A 21,154-nucleotide genomic window follows, 5' to 3' on the forward strand; every position below is an offset into this window, starting at 1 on the left:
CATGTCTTGTCCAAATGTATTATTATTACTGATAAATAATAAATTGAATATAATTTTATATTGTTAAAACACTTTACAGTACAGTATTTTATTGTTTATCTTTTAACTTTTCACTATTATGTTATTCTTATACATTTTTCTAAGGTCCACATTTGTGTGACAATTAATTTTTTCTATAAACTTTTTGCTGTTTTAAACACAAGAATTTCCCCAGTGTGGGACAATAAAGGGATTTTCTATTCTATTCTATTCTAAACCATTATATATTGCTATGAGTATTGCTATTATCAGGGTACACATTGAATCAGCATGATAGGTCATAGATGGTGTGTTTTCATGCCACAAATACAGAGACTCTTTTCTATTGTTGTTCTTAAAAGCCTGTATTCTTGCTTTTTCACCACTATATTTGTTTACTGTGTCCTGCGCAGTAGGGTACTTCAAAAATGATTAACTTCAATGCTTAGAAATAAAGGACCTTCATGTTGAACATGAGAGTCAATTTTCTGCTCATGTGTTATTCTTAATACACGGTCAGATGCGCCCTGAGCAACAAAGAGAAAACGGGCGAAAAAATAATCTTGTCAGGGCAGAGATCACAAATCTACTGCTGTAAATATTAATGAAAAAGATTAATTATTAATGAAGGATAAATTAAATTAAACCATGTAATATGCATGCAGACATCAATAGAATATATCCTACTGTTTTATGAAGGAGTATTGGGGCCATTGTAAAATACAAACACTGCATTAATTTCACATATTTGAAATAGAAAATAAAATCTTAAATATCTGATGCTGAAAATTCATAAATATTCATGAAAAAATTGATTTCCTGTTTGATTTGTTTGTTTAACTTAAAGGGCAGCAGTGCGTTTACTAAAGGCATGACATGATTCATGGGTTTAAAAGCAGACAGAAGTTACCAACGGCTATTTTTTTATCTGTAGTCTCCTGGCTATGATGTTAAAAAAGCAAATATTATGAAATTCTCTCATGCCGAAAAGTATTTATTTGCAAAAACAATCTAATTTTAAACGTTTAAACAAAGTTGATTAAAAGCTGATTAACCACGAAGCGCTTCATAAAAGATCAATGGAAACCATCTCAGAACAATATATACCCCTATAAATTATTACTCTCTTTACAATAAAAAAAAGTAAATAAACAAAAGGAAAATGATGCCTTAATGCAACATTAAGGGGTTTCTTAAAATATTTCTCAATCCTGTAAAATTATTTTAGATTATTGCTTTGTGCTACTCTGATGCCTTTTGAACGGAGTACATTTTTTTAGTGAGGAAATGAGGATGGCAATTTGCTAATCTGCATTTATGTTGGCCTATTTAATACTCATTTGCAATAAATAAAATATTAATTTGAAATGAAATAGGCTATTATATCTGTCAAAATTCTCAGTCATCCAGATTATGATCAAGCTTGAAAGAGATTCTCTTCTTGTCCAGTTGCCTAGACTGAACTCTTTCAAGCGAGAAGGATATTAATTATATATATATATATATATATATATATATATATATATATATATATATATATATATATATATAAAAGCGTGAATATTTTTATAAAATAGCAAAAAATATATATTTAGGAATTTAGATAAAAAGAAGCTGTACTAACCTCAATCAGTTTCAATCTTCGAATATATTTAGTGTTCTCAAGCTGTATTTTACAAAAGCAACAGCTTTCAGCATCAATTCTAAATCTTATTCTTATGAACTCTTGAGAGGAAGACATGCTTTTAATTCTTTTAAAATTATTTAGGAGATATTACAAAATCGACCACCTGTTGCAGCCTGCAGAGGCCCCATGTACAGTTGATCATCAGTTCCCAGTTTCCTTCATCCTGGATAGTGACCCGTTTTGGATGTTATCGGCCCATTTAAAGGCTGTTATCAGGAGTAATCAGCCCCATAGGATGCCTTTGGACGGGGCATGCTCTATCTTATGTTTCTTTTTTTTCACTTTATTTTTATAGATGTTTTACAGGTATACAACAAGAACATGACAATGATTAATGTCCTTTAGTACTTGTCATACAAAAAACTGAAAAAACAAACAAAAAATAGCATTAGACAAACAATAAATATTATATAAAAGTCATTTGTTCATTTACACTTTAGACATACTGATAGTAAAAAAACAAAACAAAAAAAACACTTTATGGAGTTTCAACCAGTCAATTAGAAGTGTCCACACCTTTATTCATGACAAATGGGGTAAAGAAGAACAAAAAAGAGGGGGAGATAGGGGTTCTTTATGGCTTCAGTTGTTCTAAAATGGGTTTCCAAATTTTGTAATATTTTTGAGGACAGTTTATTAAATCAAATAAAAAAATTTCTATGTGTAGGATTCCTGTAAATTCCTTGATCCAAGATCCAACATCTTTTGCAATCATCATGCCATAGGAGACCACTGTTGTTACATCACGACCCAATTTGTTAAGAGTGTCCAAGACACCAAAGAGGGCCGTTTCTGGATCGGGCTTTATGTTAACTTTAAGGGCGCGAGAGTACCATTCAAATATTGAGGTCCAGAAACTTTGAATATTTGGACAAAGCCAAAATTGATGTGCTAATGTGCTGTCCCATATTTTACATCTCTCACAGAGAGGCGATGTTTGCATAAAAATTTTATTTAACCTTGTTTTTGAGTATTGTAACCTATGAACTACTTTATATTGTATTACTTGCAACCTTGAGTTCACTGAGCAATAATGTATGTCACTCAGTGCTCTGCTCCATACTTCGTCTTTGATTGTAATATTGAGATCCTCCTCCCACTTTTGCTTTATATTAAATGTTGAACATTCAGACTTACTTAAAAAAATAGCGGACCAATGATAAAATTAAACCCTTGGACTCTGGTAGGCCGAGTATGATTTTGAACAAATCATTATCCAAAGGGAGAGAGTCAAAATTTGCCAAATTATCCCCAACATAATTTATTAATTGTAAAGATCTAATAAAATGACTTTTAGGTAGACTCCATTTTACTTGTAATTGTTCAAAAGAACAGAATTTTTTATTTATATTTACGTCTTTGATTGACACTATGCCCTTACGGGACCATTCTCTAAAAACGGCATCTGTAAACGACGGAGGAAATGCATGATTATGCCATATTGGAGCATTATCTTATGTTTCTTATTGATATTATGCAGCTTATTCTTGATAAAAGCCACTTCAACCACAACTAAAATAAGTTTTTTTTAGTTTGCAGTTTGAGCTATTCCTTAATACCTTTTGTCTACTTTTACATCGTAAACCTCATATTTTATTTATAATTTTCATACTTTATACCTTTCATCTACTTTATTTGGAATATACCATAAAGCAAAACAAATAAAAAACAGCATTTTAAAGCTTTACTTTGAATTCCACGTTTCAGTCACACAGATTTTATTTGGTGTCTAAAGACAACGCAGTTGACAGAATACTTTTTGCATTTTGTTTAATATTTTAAATATGTGGATTATTTTCTTTTTACTCTAGAAGAAGTACCATAGCCTAAACTTTATTTAAAAAAAAGGAAACGACGTATTTGGACAAAGACATAGCTGAGCAAACGTAGCTACTATGGTCGGTTAATTTTACAGAAAGAACTCCATTTCACTCATTGCACCCTCGCCATGCTTCTGGCTTTTCGTCTGAGAGCAAGAAGAAGGAGAAGAATCCTTGTTTGCCCACTGTGCGATTTTCCCACGACCACCTAACGAAGACCGATTAAAAATCAAACATGTTTGATTTTCTCCCGACCTTACGATTCCTGATCGGGAGATGGTCATGAGAGGCTGATCACCCCTCGTTACCCCCTGTACAGTACATGACGCCGAAAGTCGGCCTTATCGAAAAATTCTCGCTTACGGTGGATTCCTGGAATGCACCCACGGTGTATTCCTGGCTTTACAGTCAAACCTTAATTTTTTTTTTGCCTTTATCCACGTGAAACTCCCACATCTATCTACTGAAGAAGGCCATTGGATTCTTCTTTCTTGTAGATCGGGAAAGCAATGTTGGATTCAATTTGGCTGCCGACACATGAATAGCGGCATGTTATATCTTTTGTCCAGCAAAAATCCTCTTGTGACCTGAAATCTGAGCCTCAGCACTCTGTGGTGCAATGGTAGCATGTCTGACTCCAGATGAGAGGGCTGCATGTTCAAATCAGAGTCAGCTTAGATCCTTTTGCCTGCATTAGAGGAAACTCTCAACAAACCGGCTTATGCAACTTCTACATTGGCACTTTTGAAATCCTAGTTTCACCAAATGCCACACATGTAGCCTAAGCTTTAGCCTAAGTTTTTATACCTAACAAAGATCAAATCAAACTCTCAATGGCTTTTAAATCTTATTTCTGCCTCCAACTGTGTTTCTGTTGAGTTTTTCTTTGTTGGGTGTCGGCTGTTTACTGGTTGAGCTAAAGGCAGGGCCAAGCTTTGAGGAGCCTGACATCAGGAAGTGACCTCATCAGAATGAACGTGGTGCTCAGCTGCTGTGGGGCTGTTAAGATTCCATTAGTTTTTGATGTATTATGTGGTTAAATGGTTTGATCAAATCAATGCATCATTTACTTTCATTTGGAAAGTTTCTGTTCTGTTTTGTTCCATCATGCTGATAAATACCTGCTCAGATCTGCAACATAAATGCATCAATCACCAAGAAACAAGGAGAAAACATATAAAGATTTATTACATTTGTATATTGTTTTACTGTTTTTATTCTATTTTCATAAAGTTGTCTTCCTTAAATTTCTTATTTTAGAGAAAGTTTATTCCCCATCTTTCAAACTCTCTTTTAAACTTTTCATTTTTCTTTCAGTCTCTCCATCTTCTCCAGCTGCTATTCCAACTAAGGATGGGGATGTCACATTATTGTGTTCCCTAAAGACAAACCTCAAGTGGTATACTTGCTCTGGGACTTTCCACTGGTTGAATGAGAAAGGAACTAAACTGACTGGTAAAGATGACAGATACAAGATAAATAAACCAGGTAGTTGTGTTTCCTCTCTGACTGTGCAGCATCAGAGCGTCACCAACAGAAGATACACCTGCCAGTTTGTTGAAGGAAACAGTGTAAAGGTAGAAGCTCACTACCCAGCTGTGCTTAAAGGTAGGATGGTTTTTATTTACTGAGCAGATCAAGTAAAATGCAAAAAGTAAAAAATAAATAAAAATTTAATACTGTAATTTTTTTTATGCTATAATTTCCTCTCTATTGAAGTATTGTTTTGCTTTCTGGACAGACTTCTACATATTTTAAAACCATTTTTCTATCTAAAACAAAAAAGACAACATTTTATTTTTATACCACACAAGCAAAGTTTTAAATCTGTTTTAAGTCTACTTTTTCACACCTACCACATCTTATCTGCTTTAAATAGACCAGAGTTTTGGGTCTAGGAGACTGTAAGCTTTCTATCATGGTTCCTTTAGCAGAGAGACCTCAGGACGTTCCTTACTGCTGCTAAGAAGCTATGAGGAATCCCACAATCCTTTGTGTGACATGATGTTCAGGAACAACTCGTCTCGCAGAAATGAACAAAAATTAAGTATTGCTTCACGTGTGCTGTATGTGACACAGGCAAATGTTTGCACCCTCCAATGTTTTAGTCAACATATTCTCACTCCCAACTCATCACATATTGACTCTTGGTCAAAGTCCCCTGTGCGTCACGTACTGACGCCACAATTCTATGACATCATGTGTATTTCCGTCACATAATATGTTTGATTTAAAGGGGTCATAGAATGCAAAACCGAGTTTCCATTGTCATAGATGAATGACGATAGTTCAGTGGGTGAAGTGGCAAGAATTGCAAAGCAGTCAGTCTCTCTATTGAAAATGAGCCAGAACCACGGGCGTAAATGCAGTGTTCCAGACTGCACAGGGGAAGGGAAAAATGTTCAGTCTTCCCAAGGATCCGAAGACTTGACAGGCATGGATTATTTTTGTCTATCAGAAGATCCCTGCAAAGTTTGATGCTCAGCTGTTCATTTGCTCTAAGCATTTTACCGAGGACAGTTTTCAAAACCTTGGACAGTTCAAAGCAGGATTTGCTAAACTTCTTTTACTGAAACAAGGGGCTGTTACAACCTTAAGGCCATCACAACTGCAAGCTGGAAGTATGATTCTGTTGCTAAGCTATTGATAGCAATGCTAGCATATCTATGGTGACCAGATTTGGGTTTCTGACAAGGATGACACTTGGGGGAGGGGGGTGGGGGCAGCGCCATGCTCCACTGGGCTACCAGTGTCCAGGCTACCATCAGCGGGTAGGGTTCGGTCGCTCCGTCCGGGAAAAAGATGACGTCTGGTCACCCTACCATTTACACAATTTGATGTTTCAGTGAGTGAGTGCTTGTTGCTATGATTACGTAAATACTGTTAAAAAAAAATTACAGTTGCTAATGTTATTAACAGCTAAATGTAATGTAATGTCTTTTTCTGCAGGTATCAAAAGAGAAGGAGTCCATATCTACCACAGAGCTGGAGATGATGCTGTTTTACCCTGTAAAAGACCTTCATCATCCTCTTCCTCATGCTCCACTGTTAACTGGCTTTATATGAGAGATGAAGACATGAATCCTCAGCAGGAAGTTCAGAGAGGAAACATTGTTCAGAGTTCATCTAAAGCTGCCAGGCTGAGTGTGGACAATAACTGCTCTCTGATCATCAACAGCATCACTGCTGAGGATGCTGGAGGTTACAGATGTCAGATTCAGGATGGAGGCAGCTCTGATCCAGATGTGTATCTAAATCTGATGAGCAGTGAGTGATCTGAACTGACTCTGTGTTCCTGCTGATATCAGTCCTTCCTAACCTGGAAATAAAAATTGTATTTGTTGGTTTTCTCATTTCAGTCTCTCCAGTAGAAGCTGATCCAAGAGGGAATAAAATCACATTACTCTGTTCTCTGCTGAGATTCAGCTCATTGGGTCCTTGTCCAGAGAACAGCCTCCTCTGGGTGGATGAGACAGGAACTGGTCTGACTGGTGAAGGTGTTGGGTACCAGTTTAGACAGACTGGCTGTGATTCTAATCTCACTGTGAAGCTTCAGAGCAGCAGCAGCAGAAGATACACCTGCCAGTTTGTTGATGGAAACACAGTGAAGATAGAAGCTCACTACCAGCTGGAAGGTATGATGTCATCTTATGAAGATTGATTAAAAATTGTGATTTCATCTCCACTTTGTATTTATGTTGATACAATGTAATATCTCTTTAAGTATAAATGACATTTCATTTAAATAATGTTCACTGCATATTATTTATTTTTTTAGTCTTCACAGCTGTTCCTGCCAATAACACCACCATCATCATCATCCTCTTCCTCGGAGCAGGGATCGGGGTTCTGCTTCTGCTGGTTGTTACTGCTGCTGTTTTTATTAAATGCAGAAAAACTAGAGTTACCGAGGAACGCCAAACAACAGGTACCTGATCTATCAAAAGAAACTTAATCTTTAGGAAACTTCAATCATATAAAATAAAAGTTTTATGATTTTTAAAAAGATAAAAAGCGCTTTAAAAAATGCAGACATGCATACAAAGATGTTAAACTTTCAAGAAAATCAATATTTAAAAGGATGAACTACATCATATTGATTCTTTTGTTAGTTTGAGTATTTCAATGTGTTTCAGTAAATTGCTCATCTTCTATGATCATTTCCCAAAGAGCTGCAATCATATTCTTTTTAGCTCATTTCTGTTTCTGACATTTAAAGCTTATGAAAGATTTTTTTCACTTGAGGAAGAACATTTTTCAAAGGTGCAGTGTAAGAACAGTGTTAAAATGGAAGGAAACTAGTCTGTTTTGTAGCAACTACTGGTAGATGAGAAAAAGCAAAAGGTGCAAAGAGTGTGATCATGAAAAAAATTAGTATTTCTTTCTTTCTTTTTCTTTCAAAAAAATCTAGATTCAACCAATGAAAGTCATCACTATGTGAGTATTGATGCACTCAATGGTTCAATGTTTACTTTATTTGGCTCCCAGAGCAGGGCCAAAGTTTTGTTTTGGTACAGTCTATCCAAAAAGGGGTGGGGTAGAATCTAAAATATTATACATAAGTATGTTTTTTCTTATCATATATGAACTGATAATCTAACACTGTTAGATTATCAGTTCATTGATTAAACACTAACATCCTCTTGACACACAACCTCCCCAAGGAGTCAGGAAATGAAGCAGGGACTTAATAAAAAAAAAAATCAAAAACAAACAAACATGAATACGTAACACCAACAAACTAAGAATAATGAGGGGGAGGGAACTGCAGGTGAATAAAGTGAGTAATTAGATAAGCTACCGGGGCTGCAATCATCACAGGTGAAGCCCAGAATAAGTTGTCTAAAGTCTAGATTTCAGAACAGTCGTTGATAAATTAAAGGGAGAGTTAGTGAAATTTTATATTCAGGCTTGAGTTCATTTGCCAGATGACACCAACTATAGTTCCTGCTTCAGCCTGGAGGTGTAGTCTGAGCTGTAGAGGTGTAGAGGAGCTCAACGCCTCACAAACGCACACAAAAGGAGAGAAAAAAAGCGGTCTTTCTGCTTTTTGACTACAAAGCAAAACACCCATGAGTCATAGGAGGAAACAGAGCTTGGGGTAAATAGGCGAAAGGCTTTTGTATCTTTGATACAGTATGTGGTTCTGTGAGTGCATGTGTGGTTAAAACAACTGCATGAAACCTTATCTGTTAAACACTGAAACTAAGAGCTGTGATCAACTACTGCAAAAAACAAAAACGTGTGCTATGTGTAAGTGACATTTTGTGAGATCAGCCTCTGTCTCTGAAGGGAAACAAGCAGCGTTTCAATATTATACAATAATATGGTGGAAAACTGTGGATATACTCAGAGGATTATTACATAGAACCCTATTTTAAATGGATGTATTAATGCAATCCTTCCAATAAAGATGCCCGTGGCTCTCGGTTCAGAATCATCCAAGTTTGACACATTCCAGCGCTGTTAAATGTTCCTAAAGTAACCATGTAATCCAACACACTTTTCTACTCTTGTTCAAGCTGCTTTATTATACAAAAATAAACTTAATTTTTTTCCTACCGCAGTATGACGTGACAGGCAGATCATATCCGTTCATTTCTTTCTTTTCATGACACTAAAAAAAAAACAACAACAACGCAGCTGTAACCATGTCATCTGAAGTGAATTTTCTACAAGCTGGTATTTACTTTGACAAAAAGCCAAGATTCACTGCGGCTTTGAAAGGTACTAATGTCAGAAGGATCAGAATGTTGGACCCAGAATTCAGATGAGACAGACAGTGATTACTTGAAAAAATGTTTGCGGCTGCTCATCAGCTGGAGCAGAACTCAACAGCCTAAGACTGAGCCAATACCAGAGATCCAGCAGAGAAGAGGAGCCTGAACACACAGAGGAATCAAGGGATCCAGAAGGATATTCCAAACTGTGGTTAGAAAACAGGTCCAAGGATGACAACAGGTGAAATCCAGGTAACAGTAAGGAAACACAGAAAAGGCTAAAACAGAGCAGAACAGGGGCCGCCTAAACTCACAAATCCACGGGCAGAAACAGGTCAAGATCAGGCAGAACAAACACATACAGAAACGCTAGAATTAGACTCTCTAGAAGCTCAAATAATCTGGCACCATTGGCTGCGATCCGGTGACTTAAATAGCAGAGGAACAGGTGGATTTGATAAGATATAATGAGTGCAGGGCGGAGCAAAGTAGATGAGAGGAGAAGGAGTAAAACCCAGCCTATGGTGCCAAGATCATGACAACTAAACCCGCATAAACCCACAATTTGGCACCAACAAGGATCTACTGTAATGCTTTCTATGGTAACATGCAACACAGTCTAATTAAACCAAATGAAAAAAGTTAGCTTTACGCTAATTTAGCCAGTACAGTTCACTTACTTGTCAAGGAGTAACATTGAAACTACAGCGTCCCTTTTCATTCTTTCTCCTTCATCAGCTGCTTCTATCGGGAGAAGGGTTGCCTGATATTGGTCCTCCTTTTTTAAATGTATCTGGTTTCATGCTCTGTTAAGTTCTTGTTTTTTGCTTTTTTGGTGGTGGTGAAACCATTTCTTGAGCTGCTGCTAATGCATGTTCTGTGTTGTAGTGCAGACTTTCAGTTGTTCAATTAAATTCTCCAAATTACCTTTACCACCTCTTCTCAGCCACACTGACCTGCCTTCTCAACTCTTCTTTGTAGATTCTTTGCAGTGGATTCAAGCAGTTGCCAATCTTGATAGCTCTCAAATTTTATTTTGAGGATGCAGTGGCAGAAGTTGTAACACAAAAGACCGACTTCCGTAATTCCACGGGTTCCCCTTCAGGGATGTTTGCAGGATTAGAAGGCCAGTTGTCTTTTGTCTGAAGCAGAAAAGGGGGGCCTTGACTCCATCTGTTTGGCTTGGAAAGAGCTTGTAACTTTTTCCCTCGGGTCAAGTCATAAGCAGGATTGTTGGCTGAATCTACATACCTCCAAGACTGTGGATCTGTTAGGTCTGGTAACTCAGCCACCAGGGTGCCCACAAATACTTTGTAGTGGCACGAATCTGAAAGTATCCACCTTAACACTGTGGTGGAATCATTCCACAAGGTGGTGGTGTCTATCTTCAGGGTAAGTTCTGCTTGTATAAGCTTAGCTAGCTGGGCTCCTGTTAAGGCTGCAGATAGCTCCAACCAAGGCATGGACATTTGTATGCAGGGGGCTACCCGTGATCGAGCTAGGAGGAAGCTTAGATGGATGTGACCCTGGCTGTCTTCAGTCCTGAGGTATGCAACTGACCCATAGACTTGTTCTGAGGCATCATAGAAAATGTGCATTTGTATGGTAGTGACTGTAGAACCACCAACCGCAGGAGTGTCGCATCTGGGTAAGGTAACTTGGGGCAGTAGGTGGAGCTCATCTTCCCATTGCGGCCACAGTTGCTGTAAGTCTGAGGAAAGTGTTGGGTCATCCCAATCCTGATGCTTCTCCCATAAATGACGTACCCACACTTTGGCACAGGCTGTGTCTGGCAGGATGTAACCCAAGGGATCATATTGAGAAGCAAGAACATTGTACATGCTCCTCATGGTCAAAGACCCATTGTTAAGGGGCCTGTGTTTGAAGCTATGTGTTACAGCTGAGTCCAAGTGTGTTTTCAAAGCGGACCTTTCCTGGACAAGCCAGAGTTCTATAGTTGGAGAACGAGCTTCAGTTGGTAGGTGACTGATCACTTCTGCTCTATTACTTGCCCATTGGTGAAGGTTGAACCGTGCTGAAATAAGTAATGCTCTTAGCTTATCGACTAAGGCTCTTGCTTCCTCTGATGATGGTAGGCTTTGTTAACAGTTGTCCACATAGAAGCACCGCTCAATCCAAAACCACACATCCTCTCCGTCTTGACTGTGGTCAGTGATGTGACGCTAAAGGGCATAAGTGGCACAGCAGGGGATACAAGTGGTGCCAAAAGGGAGTACCTGCCATTCATAAAAATCTGGTGGTCAGTCCTTGTCCCTCCATAGGAATCTCAGGAGGCATCTATCTTCTGGTAGCAGGCGGACTTGGTGAAACATGCCTTTAATGTCACCACTAATGGCTATCACATGTTCGTGGAACTGTAGCAGCACTCCTAGCGGTGATGCACCAAGTGTGAGTCCAGTAAGTAGAAAGTCATTGGGGTCCATACCTTGAAACTGGGGAGAACAATTAAATACAAGCCTGTTTTTTTGTTGTGACTCATAAATTGAATAGGGATAAACCATGATTCTCCATCAGCAGTTGTCTCTTGGGGATTTAGCTCTGCCACAGAACCAGCTTGGATCAGCTTCTGAATCTCCTCTTGATAGATAGCAGCCATCTCTTGGTTCTTAGTTAGTTTCTTCTCGTTGTTCCACAGATTGGACATCACAAATTCAGGGGAGGCTTTAAGCACAGGCATGGTTTTCCTCCATAGAAGAGGTGTAGCATTGCGGAGAATCCTGTCCACAGACACCCACACTGTCCTCTTCTCAAGCAGCTCAATAGCTTCTTTGTCTAATTCGGAATGAGTTACTGTCTTTTCATTCCGGTAGAGAAGAATGTCAGCCTGCCAGAGTTTCTCCACATTTCTCAGCAAGTCAGTATCAGGGTGGGAAACTGCTGTAACAGACACTTTGGGCGTTGGAGGTCACTCTCTGCTACTTTTATTGGTCCCTGAAGAGTCCAGCCCAATCTGGTTCTTACTACTGCACGTGCTCCTGGTGGACCCAACCTGATGGGTTCAATGGCAGTAATAAGATGAGGGTTATCGTTACCAATGAAAATTAAAGGCTGTGACTTTGTAAAGGAATGCAGAGGCATACTAGATAGGTGGTGAAACTGCTTCTGAAGTCGTTCAACTAGGTAGCAAATTTCTGCTAGAACTAGGCGATCAGCAGTAAAAACTGCATTCACAGCAATGCGGCTGCAAATGCTGAAAGAGGGAAATATGTGAAAGGAGACTGAGGAACCTTTCAGGGTTTGAAGATCCTGCCTTATTGTTCTCAAATTCAAAGTCTCAGGGGTTTCCTTAAGCCCAAGCTTTTGGGCAGCAGCAGGCAGGAGCATTGTGCGCTCACATCCATCATCAAGTAAAACATATGTCTTGAGACTTTTGTTTTTATGATCCAGAGTGACTTGGAGCACCTTCAACAAGACTCTGCTGACCTCCAATGGCCTGTCCAGGTACAGCATGTCACCTGTTGTACTGATGAGGCAACTCTCTTCTTTGGTGGTTCCATTGCTCTCCGTAGTATTTACATCATGGAGTACCTGAAGATGTTCCCCTGACAAGGGCCACAGGGATTCTGGAGATTGTACTGAGCTACATGATGAGATCTTTCACAGCGCCAATATCTATCATGGTCTTTTATCCACTGAGATATTTGGTCCTTTGACAACTTCTTAATGTCAGAACATTGGCTGAGGTAATGCTGAGTTCTTTCGCAGAAGGGGCAATAGCGTTGATGACATTCTTCCTTGAGGACCTGTGAATGGGAATATCCTTGGAGCCATGCAGTATAGTTGTGCCTCTCTTCTTTGAGTTGCCAGGTTTGTCTTTAGCCCCAGCTGTGGAGTCATGAGCATCCTGATTATGACATCAGGTTTCGAACTGCAGCCATTCAGCGAAATCTACCAGCGTATAGACTGTGTTAGGTTTACGGAACATAACTTTTCTGAAGTCTGCTCGAAGCTCTGCAGGTAATTTACTCAGGAGGTGGGTTACATGTGATCCACATTTTAGCTCAGCATCACCATCTGGGCCTAGAGTCCTTAGTAGGCCAACCAGGGATTTCACTTGGAGAGCAAACTTCTGTGGACCTCTGTGGACATCTGGGGAATCCATTACATGGGCAATCCTATTGAGTGCCATCTGATGTGGCTGGCCGAACTTTTCACTCAGAGCCTCCATGGTGTCTGAGTATGGTAATGAGAGTTCAAATAAGAATCTGCAATAAGTCTGGCCTTTTACAGTTTGAGGTGGTCTACCAAGATCTGGTATTTGAACAGCTCAGTCCCATCTTGGGGTAATAGGTCATTTAAGGCAATCTTCAGCCGAGCAAAGTCAATGCGATCCCGTCTGATGAAATATGGAATGCTTGGTCTTGGGCCTCAATAGGTTTGTTTAGTTAGAGCTGAAAGACTTGGTAGATGCTGCAAAGCTGCTGTTGGTTCCAGGCGTTCTGGCCCTGGTGACCACTGAACTTCTGTCCGCAAAGCCTCTGGAGTGAAAGTAAGAAACAGAACTCTGAAGCCCTCTTCTGAAAATGTCTTCCACTGCTGTGGTTCAGCAGCTATATGTTCTGGAGAACAACTATTATATTCCTCTCTACTTTTAAGACAGAAGACTGTTATGTTAGGTGAAAAGTCTTATGAACTAATATGAAATTCTTCCTTGAAAATGTATCTGATAGTATCTGGATATAATACACCACTAAAAACACATGATGCTTATTTCACTCTGTTTTAAAAGCTACCATTAGGCCCATATTGTAAGGGATTTTTTTTTCTTTGCTTGACTTATACCCGTTTACTAGATGTGCACCTTTCACAATTTGTTGGTTTCTGTTAGGGTGGATAAATGTTTACTGTCCATTTGTTCTCAGGATGAGGAGCAGTTCAGCTTGACCTTTAACTCTGTTAAGGCTTTTAATCCCCCAAATTCTCGGAGAAAAAAGGTAAGAACTCATCAAGCTTTGCAGATTTATAACTGTCCCATTTTAAATACATTTTTAATTGATTCGGTCATACCAATGACCAAAACGAATCTTTATATATGCTGCAGGTTGAAGACTGAGTTAGTTAATATAATAATATTAATATAATATATTTTTTCTCGACATTATTCAGTTTGATGCCTTGTTCAGACAATGCTCAATATTTTTACTGAGGCACATTATTTTGTTATAACATCATGAACCATTAAACTGTTTTTTGCACATGGTTTGAAAACATGTTAAACTACCACAGACCAGTGGAAAGTCTTTAGATGAAACTGAAACAGTTTGTGGTTTGTGTGCTGCAGATCAGACATGATGAAGATACGGTGACTTATTCTGCTGTTAGGACAAAACGGAAGAAAGAGGATGATTGTAATCTTAGCAGTCTCTACAGCAACATCTCTGATGCATGTTTAGCCTAATAGAGAAACGAAATGTCACATATCAGCTCTGCGTTTTTTGACTTGTTTACAGGAAGCAGGCAGTTGGGTTTAAGATCCACTGATACTAAAGTATCTGTTCAAAGCTTTTATTGCAGTTTTTCTTTATTGTGCTTCAGTGAACATGAAAATTTGTGAGAGCACATTTATAGTTTATATTTCATATAACAGTTGTTATACATGTAAAATATGTTGGCTGTAAACGCCACTGCTTTCTGCTGCTGCCACACTCAGCTGAGCTCAGTTTGTACAACAATAATACTTTTGATGTTGCAGCTACTGAATGTATAGATGCTGAGTTGTTGTGATGTTTTTACCAATTGTATTTCCTCCTAAATGAATTAAAATATATTTTTCCTGGTTTTGATTATTATTTAAGAAGAAGGAAAACCCTAAATATCTAAATTTGTTCTGTACATGAATGGAAAAATAAAAATAAATCCAAATAAATAAACTTTTTTAAAATAAATTAAAAACTGTTCACATGAATGAGCTATAGCGTTAAGTTTGTGTTTGTTACGGAGCATAAATCTAAGTGTTTCATTATAAAAGTATATATTTTATGTGTGATTACATCTCTTCTGTTTCTAACAAAGCTAAATCCATATAGAAACACAGATATTAATTTAGGAATCTATCACTGGGCAGGTAACTATTCTTAGATCTCTGTCTGATTTTCTCCTAATGTCTGGAGCACATAAGCAATTTACACCTGGAGAGATCAGCAAGAGTTCATCGGTCTGAGCCTGCAGTTGCAGTTGATCAGAAGCAACTGTAGTGGCTGCATTGCACGGTGTATTACTGGAAAGCGCCCCCATAAACAGAAATGCTACATCAAAAGTAAATAATAATAAATAAAAACTTAAACAATTAAACAGTAACATACTTATTGCAAGTATTTGCTCATAATAGGCTTAACAGGCTGTTTAGATTAAACCCCTCATCCAACCTCGGTGCTGCTTAGGCAAATCTCCACCATCCGCCGTGCCACCTGTCACTCAGTCATCTGTGGGTTACACATCTACATCAGGGTTCAGCTCTTCACTCCACTCCCCCGGGATAGGTTTAGTGAACACGGTGTTAAGCACCTTATTTCTCCTACTTCGTTGTTCTCCTCCTCGTTCTGATCCTCCCGAGGCATCCAGATCCGTGTTGATTCCTGTGATTCAGGGTATGCAGGGTATTTACCCTTAATTTGAGTATTCCATTTGCCAATGGAATGAGGATTTTTACTCTTAAAATAAGGTAATTGTTTAATACAATTGAAGTGAGACAATTAAATATTTTTCTTTTCTTATTTCAAATGTTAAGGGTCCTGTTCCATTGGCAAATTGTCTCACTTACCTCCTCAATTCAAGTAAAAATGCAGTTATTTTAAGAAAAAAATACTTTCCATATAGGCTATAACAGTCAATTGGAGCACGCTGTGCATCAAATATATACGAGACAGGGAAGCCCGGCACGTCAGTATGTGACACAGAGGGAGTCTGACCAAGTGTCTAAATGTGATGAGTTGAGAGTGACAATGTGTTTTACCTTGAGCCACTGAGGAACATCCTCACTAAGTCCTTTGCACTCCACCAGTTAGTACATACAGTAACAACAATGTGCAGTCTGAGCACCACTTGCTTTCAGAAACCACTCAAAGAGGGGGAACTAAAAAGCAGGTTGCCGGCAGCATTAAAAATCCCTGAAGGTTTTGTAAAGGACTCAAGCTTCTGCCTGTTGGATCACTAAAAAATCTTTTTTAGCAGGTAAGCCAAGAGCACAGTAACCTATGAAAAACCAATTAATCTGGAGGAAAAAATAAAGAAGAAGTTCAGGGTAAATTTAGAGATAATTTAAGCGCAGGATCCAACAAAAAATAAACACTTGAATACATGGATTTAAAAAAAATATGGGTTTTAGGGACGCCTCTATTCAAAAATAATAAAATGATAGAACTTAAGGATAAAATACATAAAGAGAGCCAGGGAGGTAAAAGAATGAAAAAGGATGGGTTCAGGAAAGAGTATAGAGAAGATCATAAAGGGGATGAAAAGTTTGTGTCAGATTCAGAAATCAGCAAATGGTCAAACATCCTAGGAATGGACGTCAAGGGCAATAGAAATAGAATACCTTCAAACAGGAAAAAGGTTGCAAGGTTGCATGTTTTTGTAGTAATATCACCAACTCACCCCATTAATCTGTTAGGGCGAGACTTGATGGGAAAAGTAGGTATTGCAATTTTCCCCACGCTGGGGGGAATGAAGGCTGTATGAGTAATACATTTTAATGGTGTTGCAACTAAATCCTTCTGTGTTTTATGCAACATGCCTATCGTCTCTGCTCCATGTCTATCTATTCCAACTATGGAAACACCCTTATAAAATTCTATTCGATGTAAAACCCCAGGTCCAAGATTTAGCATGTGTTAAAATAACTCAGCATTCTTTGCTATCACAATCTGATGAAAATGATTTCAAAGATATTCCAAATGCTTTGTGGTCTACAGGAAAAAATGATGTAGGACTGTTGACAACTGTAGTTCCGGTTAAACAGGTTCGTAAATCGCAAAACAGGCCAAGGATAAAACTGTAATGATCTCAGAATTTTGGACCCAGAATTCGAGGCGAGACAGGCAGTGGGAAAGTTCAAAGCGTTTATTAAACAGAAACAGGTGCGCGGGGCTGCTCGTCTGCTGCGGGGCTGATCTCTGATTCAAAGTTCACTCCGTTCACGGAGAACTCAGCAGAATCCAGAAGGGAGGTTTGACCGCAGTTGTGGCGGCCACGCCCCCAGAGTTCCTAGAGAGCGAGCAACAGAGTCCAGAAGGGAAATCCAAGGCCGAAGTCAGGAGACAGGTCAAGGTTCAGAAGCCGGTAGAATCCAGGATCAGACAGGACAAACAGAGCAGACAGGGGCAAGGCTAAAAATTTAAATCCTCAGGGCAGAAAACTGGTCAAAATCAGGAAAACAGGCAGACTACAGAATGCTAGGGAACGTCTCACAAAAACACACGAATAACCTAGCGCTGATGGGAGGCAAACACACAACTTAAATAGCAGAGGAACCAGGTGAAAATGATCTGCGATAATTAGCCGCAGAACCAATTAGACAGGGGAGCAAGGAGCAAAGGAAAAAACCAAACCATCAGCGCCAAGATCATGACAAAAACAATATCTGCTAAAATATGAAGCAAAGGAAAGTATAAATCCAGTCATAAAAATTTAGCTTGTGCAGAAACAAGTCTGTTGCTTGGGCCATGTTATTTCAGAAGAAGGTAAAAAGCTACAAGAAGAGTGAAAAACTGTAATACCAAGAGTGTAAGCTAGTAACTAAATAACAAATGTCTTTTTAGAATTGTGCAATTACTGCAGAGCTTGGTGTCAGGTTTATTCAATGATGATTATAAAGTTAACGTATGTGCATATGGAACTTTGAAGAAATTAGATGCTTCACTCTGTTTACTGCAAACTGTCATGCAACGGTGGTAGAAAATTGCTGATGTCTGTGCAAGGCTAATCACAGTTATCAGGAGACCACTCTATTCTGTGATTCAATCAGAGAAGCATTTCGTCCTATGACCTGATCAATATCCTTGTCAGAAGAACACTCTATTTTGTAACCCACCCCATGTGTTATGATCTGCTAATAAAAAGGCTTTGCAGAAGAAGTCAGTCAGAGAGTAGACGTAGCTGAACGTGGCTCTCTCCTTCCGCAGAAGCCATTAATCCCTATTCTGTGTAGACTCAGTTTCTCTCCTATGAACCTACATTTTTGAACGTAACATTTTGGTGCCGAAACCCGGGAGTCAAGATCCAATTGTCCAAGACCGTGTGGGACCAAGGCCAAGAATCTGTTGACAGCCGTCCTCCCTTCGCCGGACGGGGCCAGTTTGGTGCAGCCCTGCCCTGGGCATCCTGGTGACGACTCCCGCTGAGGGCTGGTCTACACGGCAAAGGGTAGGCCTAAATCTTTTGATCAAAAGTTGGTCTAGGACCATTTAACTTACAGCTGTAATCACAAGAATATTTGACGAGACCAAGTCTTGTTGACGGATATGGCATCTGGGTATTCTGTGCGTTAGAGTATGGGACTCTGTGTTGTTCTGGAATTAGTAAGGTTTGCAGCTGCCACAGCAGGGATATTTGACAGATACGACATCTGGTTATCTGGTGCGTGCGAGGGCCTGGAGTGTGAGACTCCAAAGTGTACACATAACGATAGGTGTTTTTTGTCTATGTTGGTTAAAATAAAAAATATATAATAGGCCTTAAAATAGGTGTGACTGTGTGAGAGTGTGTGTGAGGAAACAATCAAACCGTTGGGTTCTGTTGTTTCATGCTAAAACAGCAGGGGTTTAATACAGTACAGCTCTTGTGGATGCAGAGGCAAGAATTTCTCACCTGAAAAAGTAAAAGCAGAAATTACCACAACAGTTTTTGGGTGCCGTCCTGCTGAATAAACATCCAGTGCGTAGAATACCCTAGGTGTTTGTACTGGACTAAATTCTTTAAAATGAGTAAAGGTCAAAATGCATTTAGAGATAATTTAAAATCTACGATTAGAAGTTTGTAGAAGCGCAGGATCCAACCACAAAATAAATACTTGAATAAATGGTTTAAAAAAATATATGGGTTTGAGGGACGCTTCTATTCCAAGATAAAATAATAAGAACTACAGAATAAAATAACTAAAGAGAGCCAAGTAGGTAAAAGAATTAAAAAGGATGGGTTCAGGGAAGAGTATAGAGAAAATCCTAAGGGCTATGGAAAGTTTGTGTCAGATTGATCCAAGTAATTTAAAATACTTGTAGAAGTGGAAGTAAAAGTATGAAATAGATGGTGTGTGGAAGTTGATCAATGGAGAAATATTGTGTGCCGGCTAGAAGAAAGCACTAGTGCAAAAATAGATAAATAAAAAATAAATATATATATATAAATAGTTAAATGAGCTCCAAATGGCGAGTTGTTGATATAATACATGCGCAAAGTAGATACGATGTTATTATTAAAAATTAATAAATAGATCTAATGTTGTGTTTGTCCGTCTTTTAATGTTATGTGTTTCTGTCTATAGAGTTATGTCTGTGGGTCTTTCAAGTTGTTTGTGCATCCAAAAGATAATGAAACACAGTTTAGAGAGAGACAGCTTAAATCTGCAGCCACGGGGGGAATGTCAGGTGGATCAATGACTGCAGCATTGATCCGACTGACAGCCTTCCTAGTGCGCCTGCAGGGTCTCCAAACCACTAGAAAATTATTTTAGTCATGCAAGCTACATACAGGGAATGCAAATTTTTTTAGAGGGGCTAAAATTGTAGATGTGTATAGAGCATGGGGGATAATAAATGCATTCAAAGAAAAAACATGACTAGTTCTTGCAATTAATGGACAGGCAGTTAGACTTATATGCGATTCAGGAGCCTGTAATACTTGCGTTAAAGATAATGTAAATGCTAAAACCATCTAAAAGGCTAATTTTTTGTAAAATCAGTAAATAATCAAACATCCTAGGAATGGATGTCAAGGGCAATAGAAATAGAAGACCTTCAAACAGGAAAAAAGTTGCAAGGTTGCATGTTTTCGTAGTAATATCACCAACTCACCCCATTAATCTGTTATAGTGAGACTTGATGGAAAATTAGGCACTGCAATTTTCCCCACGTTTGGGGGAATGTAGGCTGTATGAATAATACATGTAATGGTGTTGCAACTAAATCCTTCTGTGTTTTATGCAACTTGCTTAGCATTTCAGCTACCTTATAAAATTCTGTTCAATATAAAACCCAAGATTCAAGATTCAGTATGTGTTAAAATAACTCAGCATTGTTTGTTATGACAATCTGATGAAAATGATTTCAAAAGTATTCCAAATGCTTTGTGGTCTACAGGAAAAAATTTATGTAGGACTGTTGAGAACTGTAGATTCAGTTAAAATAGATCCTAAATTAGGCCAAGGATAAAACAATATCTGCTAAAATGTGAAGCAAAGGAGTATAAAACCAGTTATAAAAATTTTAGCGGGTGCAGAAACAAGTCTGTTGTTTGGGCCATGTTATTTCAGAAGAAGGTAAAAAGCTACAAGAATGTCTTTTTAGAATTTTGCAATTACTGCAGGGCTTAGATTCCACATTATGAAAAAAACACAGCTCTTCTTAAGTTTTTTTTTTTTTTTATAACACTAATAGCTATGTCAGAGACAATCTAATGGACCCCAAAAGTAGAACAGCAGTTTACAAAGCTAAAAGTAGAACTTTTCTCAGCAACTGTCTTAGCTTTACAGAATTATCAAAAACCGTGCATCCAAATAGTTGACGGTAAAGCAAGTTATATGACCTCTGTGTTGTTACAGTCTCATGGTGATAGGCTCATACTTGTAGTGTCCTACTCTAAAGGATTAAAGGGGACCAGTGGAAACAGTAGCTCCCCTATATTCTTATTTTTTATCTTTATTATATTGTGTAGTTGGATGTATATATATATATATA

The 21,154-nt window shown here is 38.4% G+C and overlaps 1 protein-coding gene across 1 annotated transcript in view; it reads left to right on the forward strand.

Annotated features, from left to right (window-relative positions):
* LOC107102495 overlaps positions 1–21,154 on the forward strand; it is a gene marked incomplete at its 5' end in the record, with an annotated part of 45,587 nt that overhangs the window by 6,359 nt on the left and 18,074 nt on the right. The window contains 3 exons of the mRNA XM_015401824.1: positions 4,911–5,133; positions 6,475–6,792; positions 6,885–7,160. Of these exons, the coding sequence (XP_015257310.1) occupies positions 4,911–5,133; positions 6,475–6,792; positions 6,885–7,160 (817 nt within the window). The remainder of the gene's footprint in view (positions 1–4,910; positions 5,134–6,474; positions 6,793–6,884; positions 7,161–21,154) is intronic.

Source organism: Cyprinodon variegatus, unplaced genomic scaffold, assembly GCF_000732505.1.
Source record: "Cyprinodon variegatus isolate N-32 unplaced genomic scaffold, C_variegatus-1.0 Scaffold1263, whole genome shotgun sequence".
NCBI classification, from domain to species: Eukaryota; Metazoa; Chordata; class Actinopteri; order Cyprinodontiformes; family Cyprinodontidae; genus Cyprinodon; species Cyprinodon variegatus.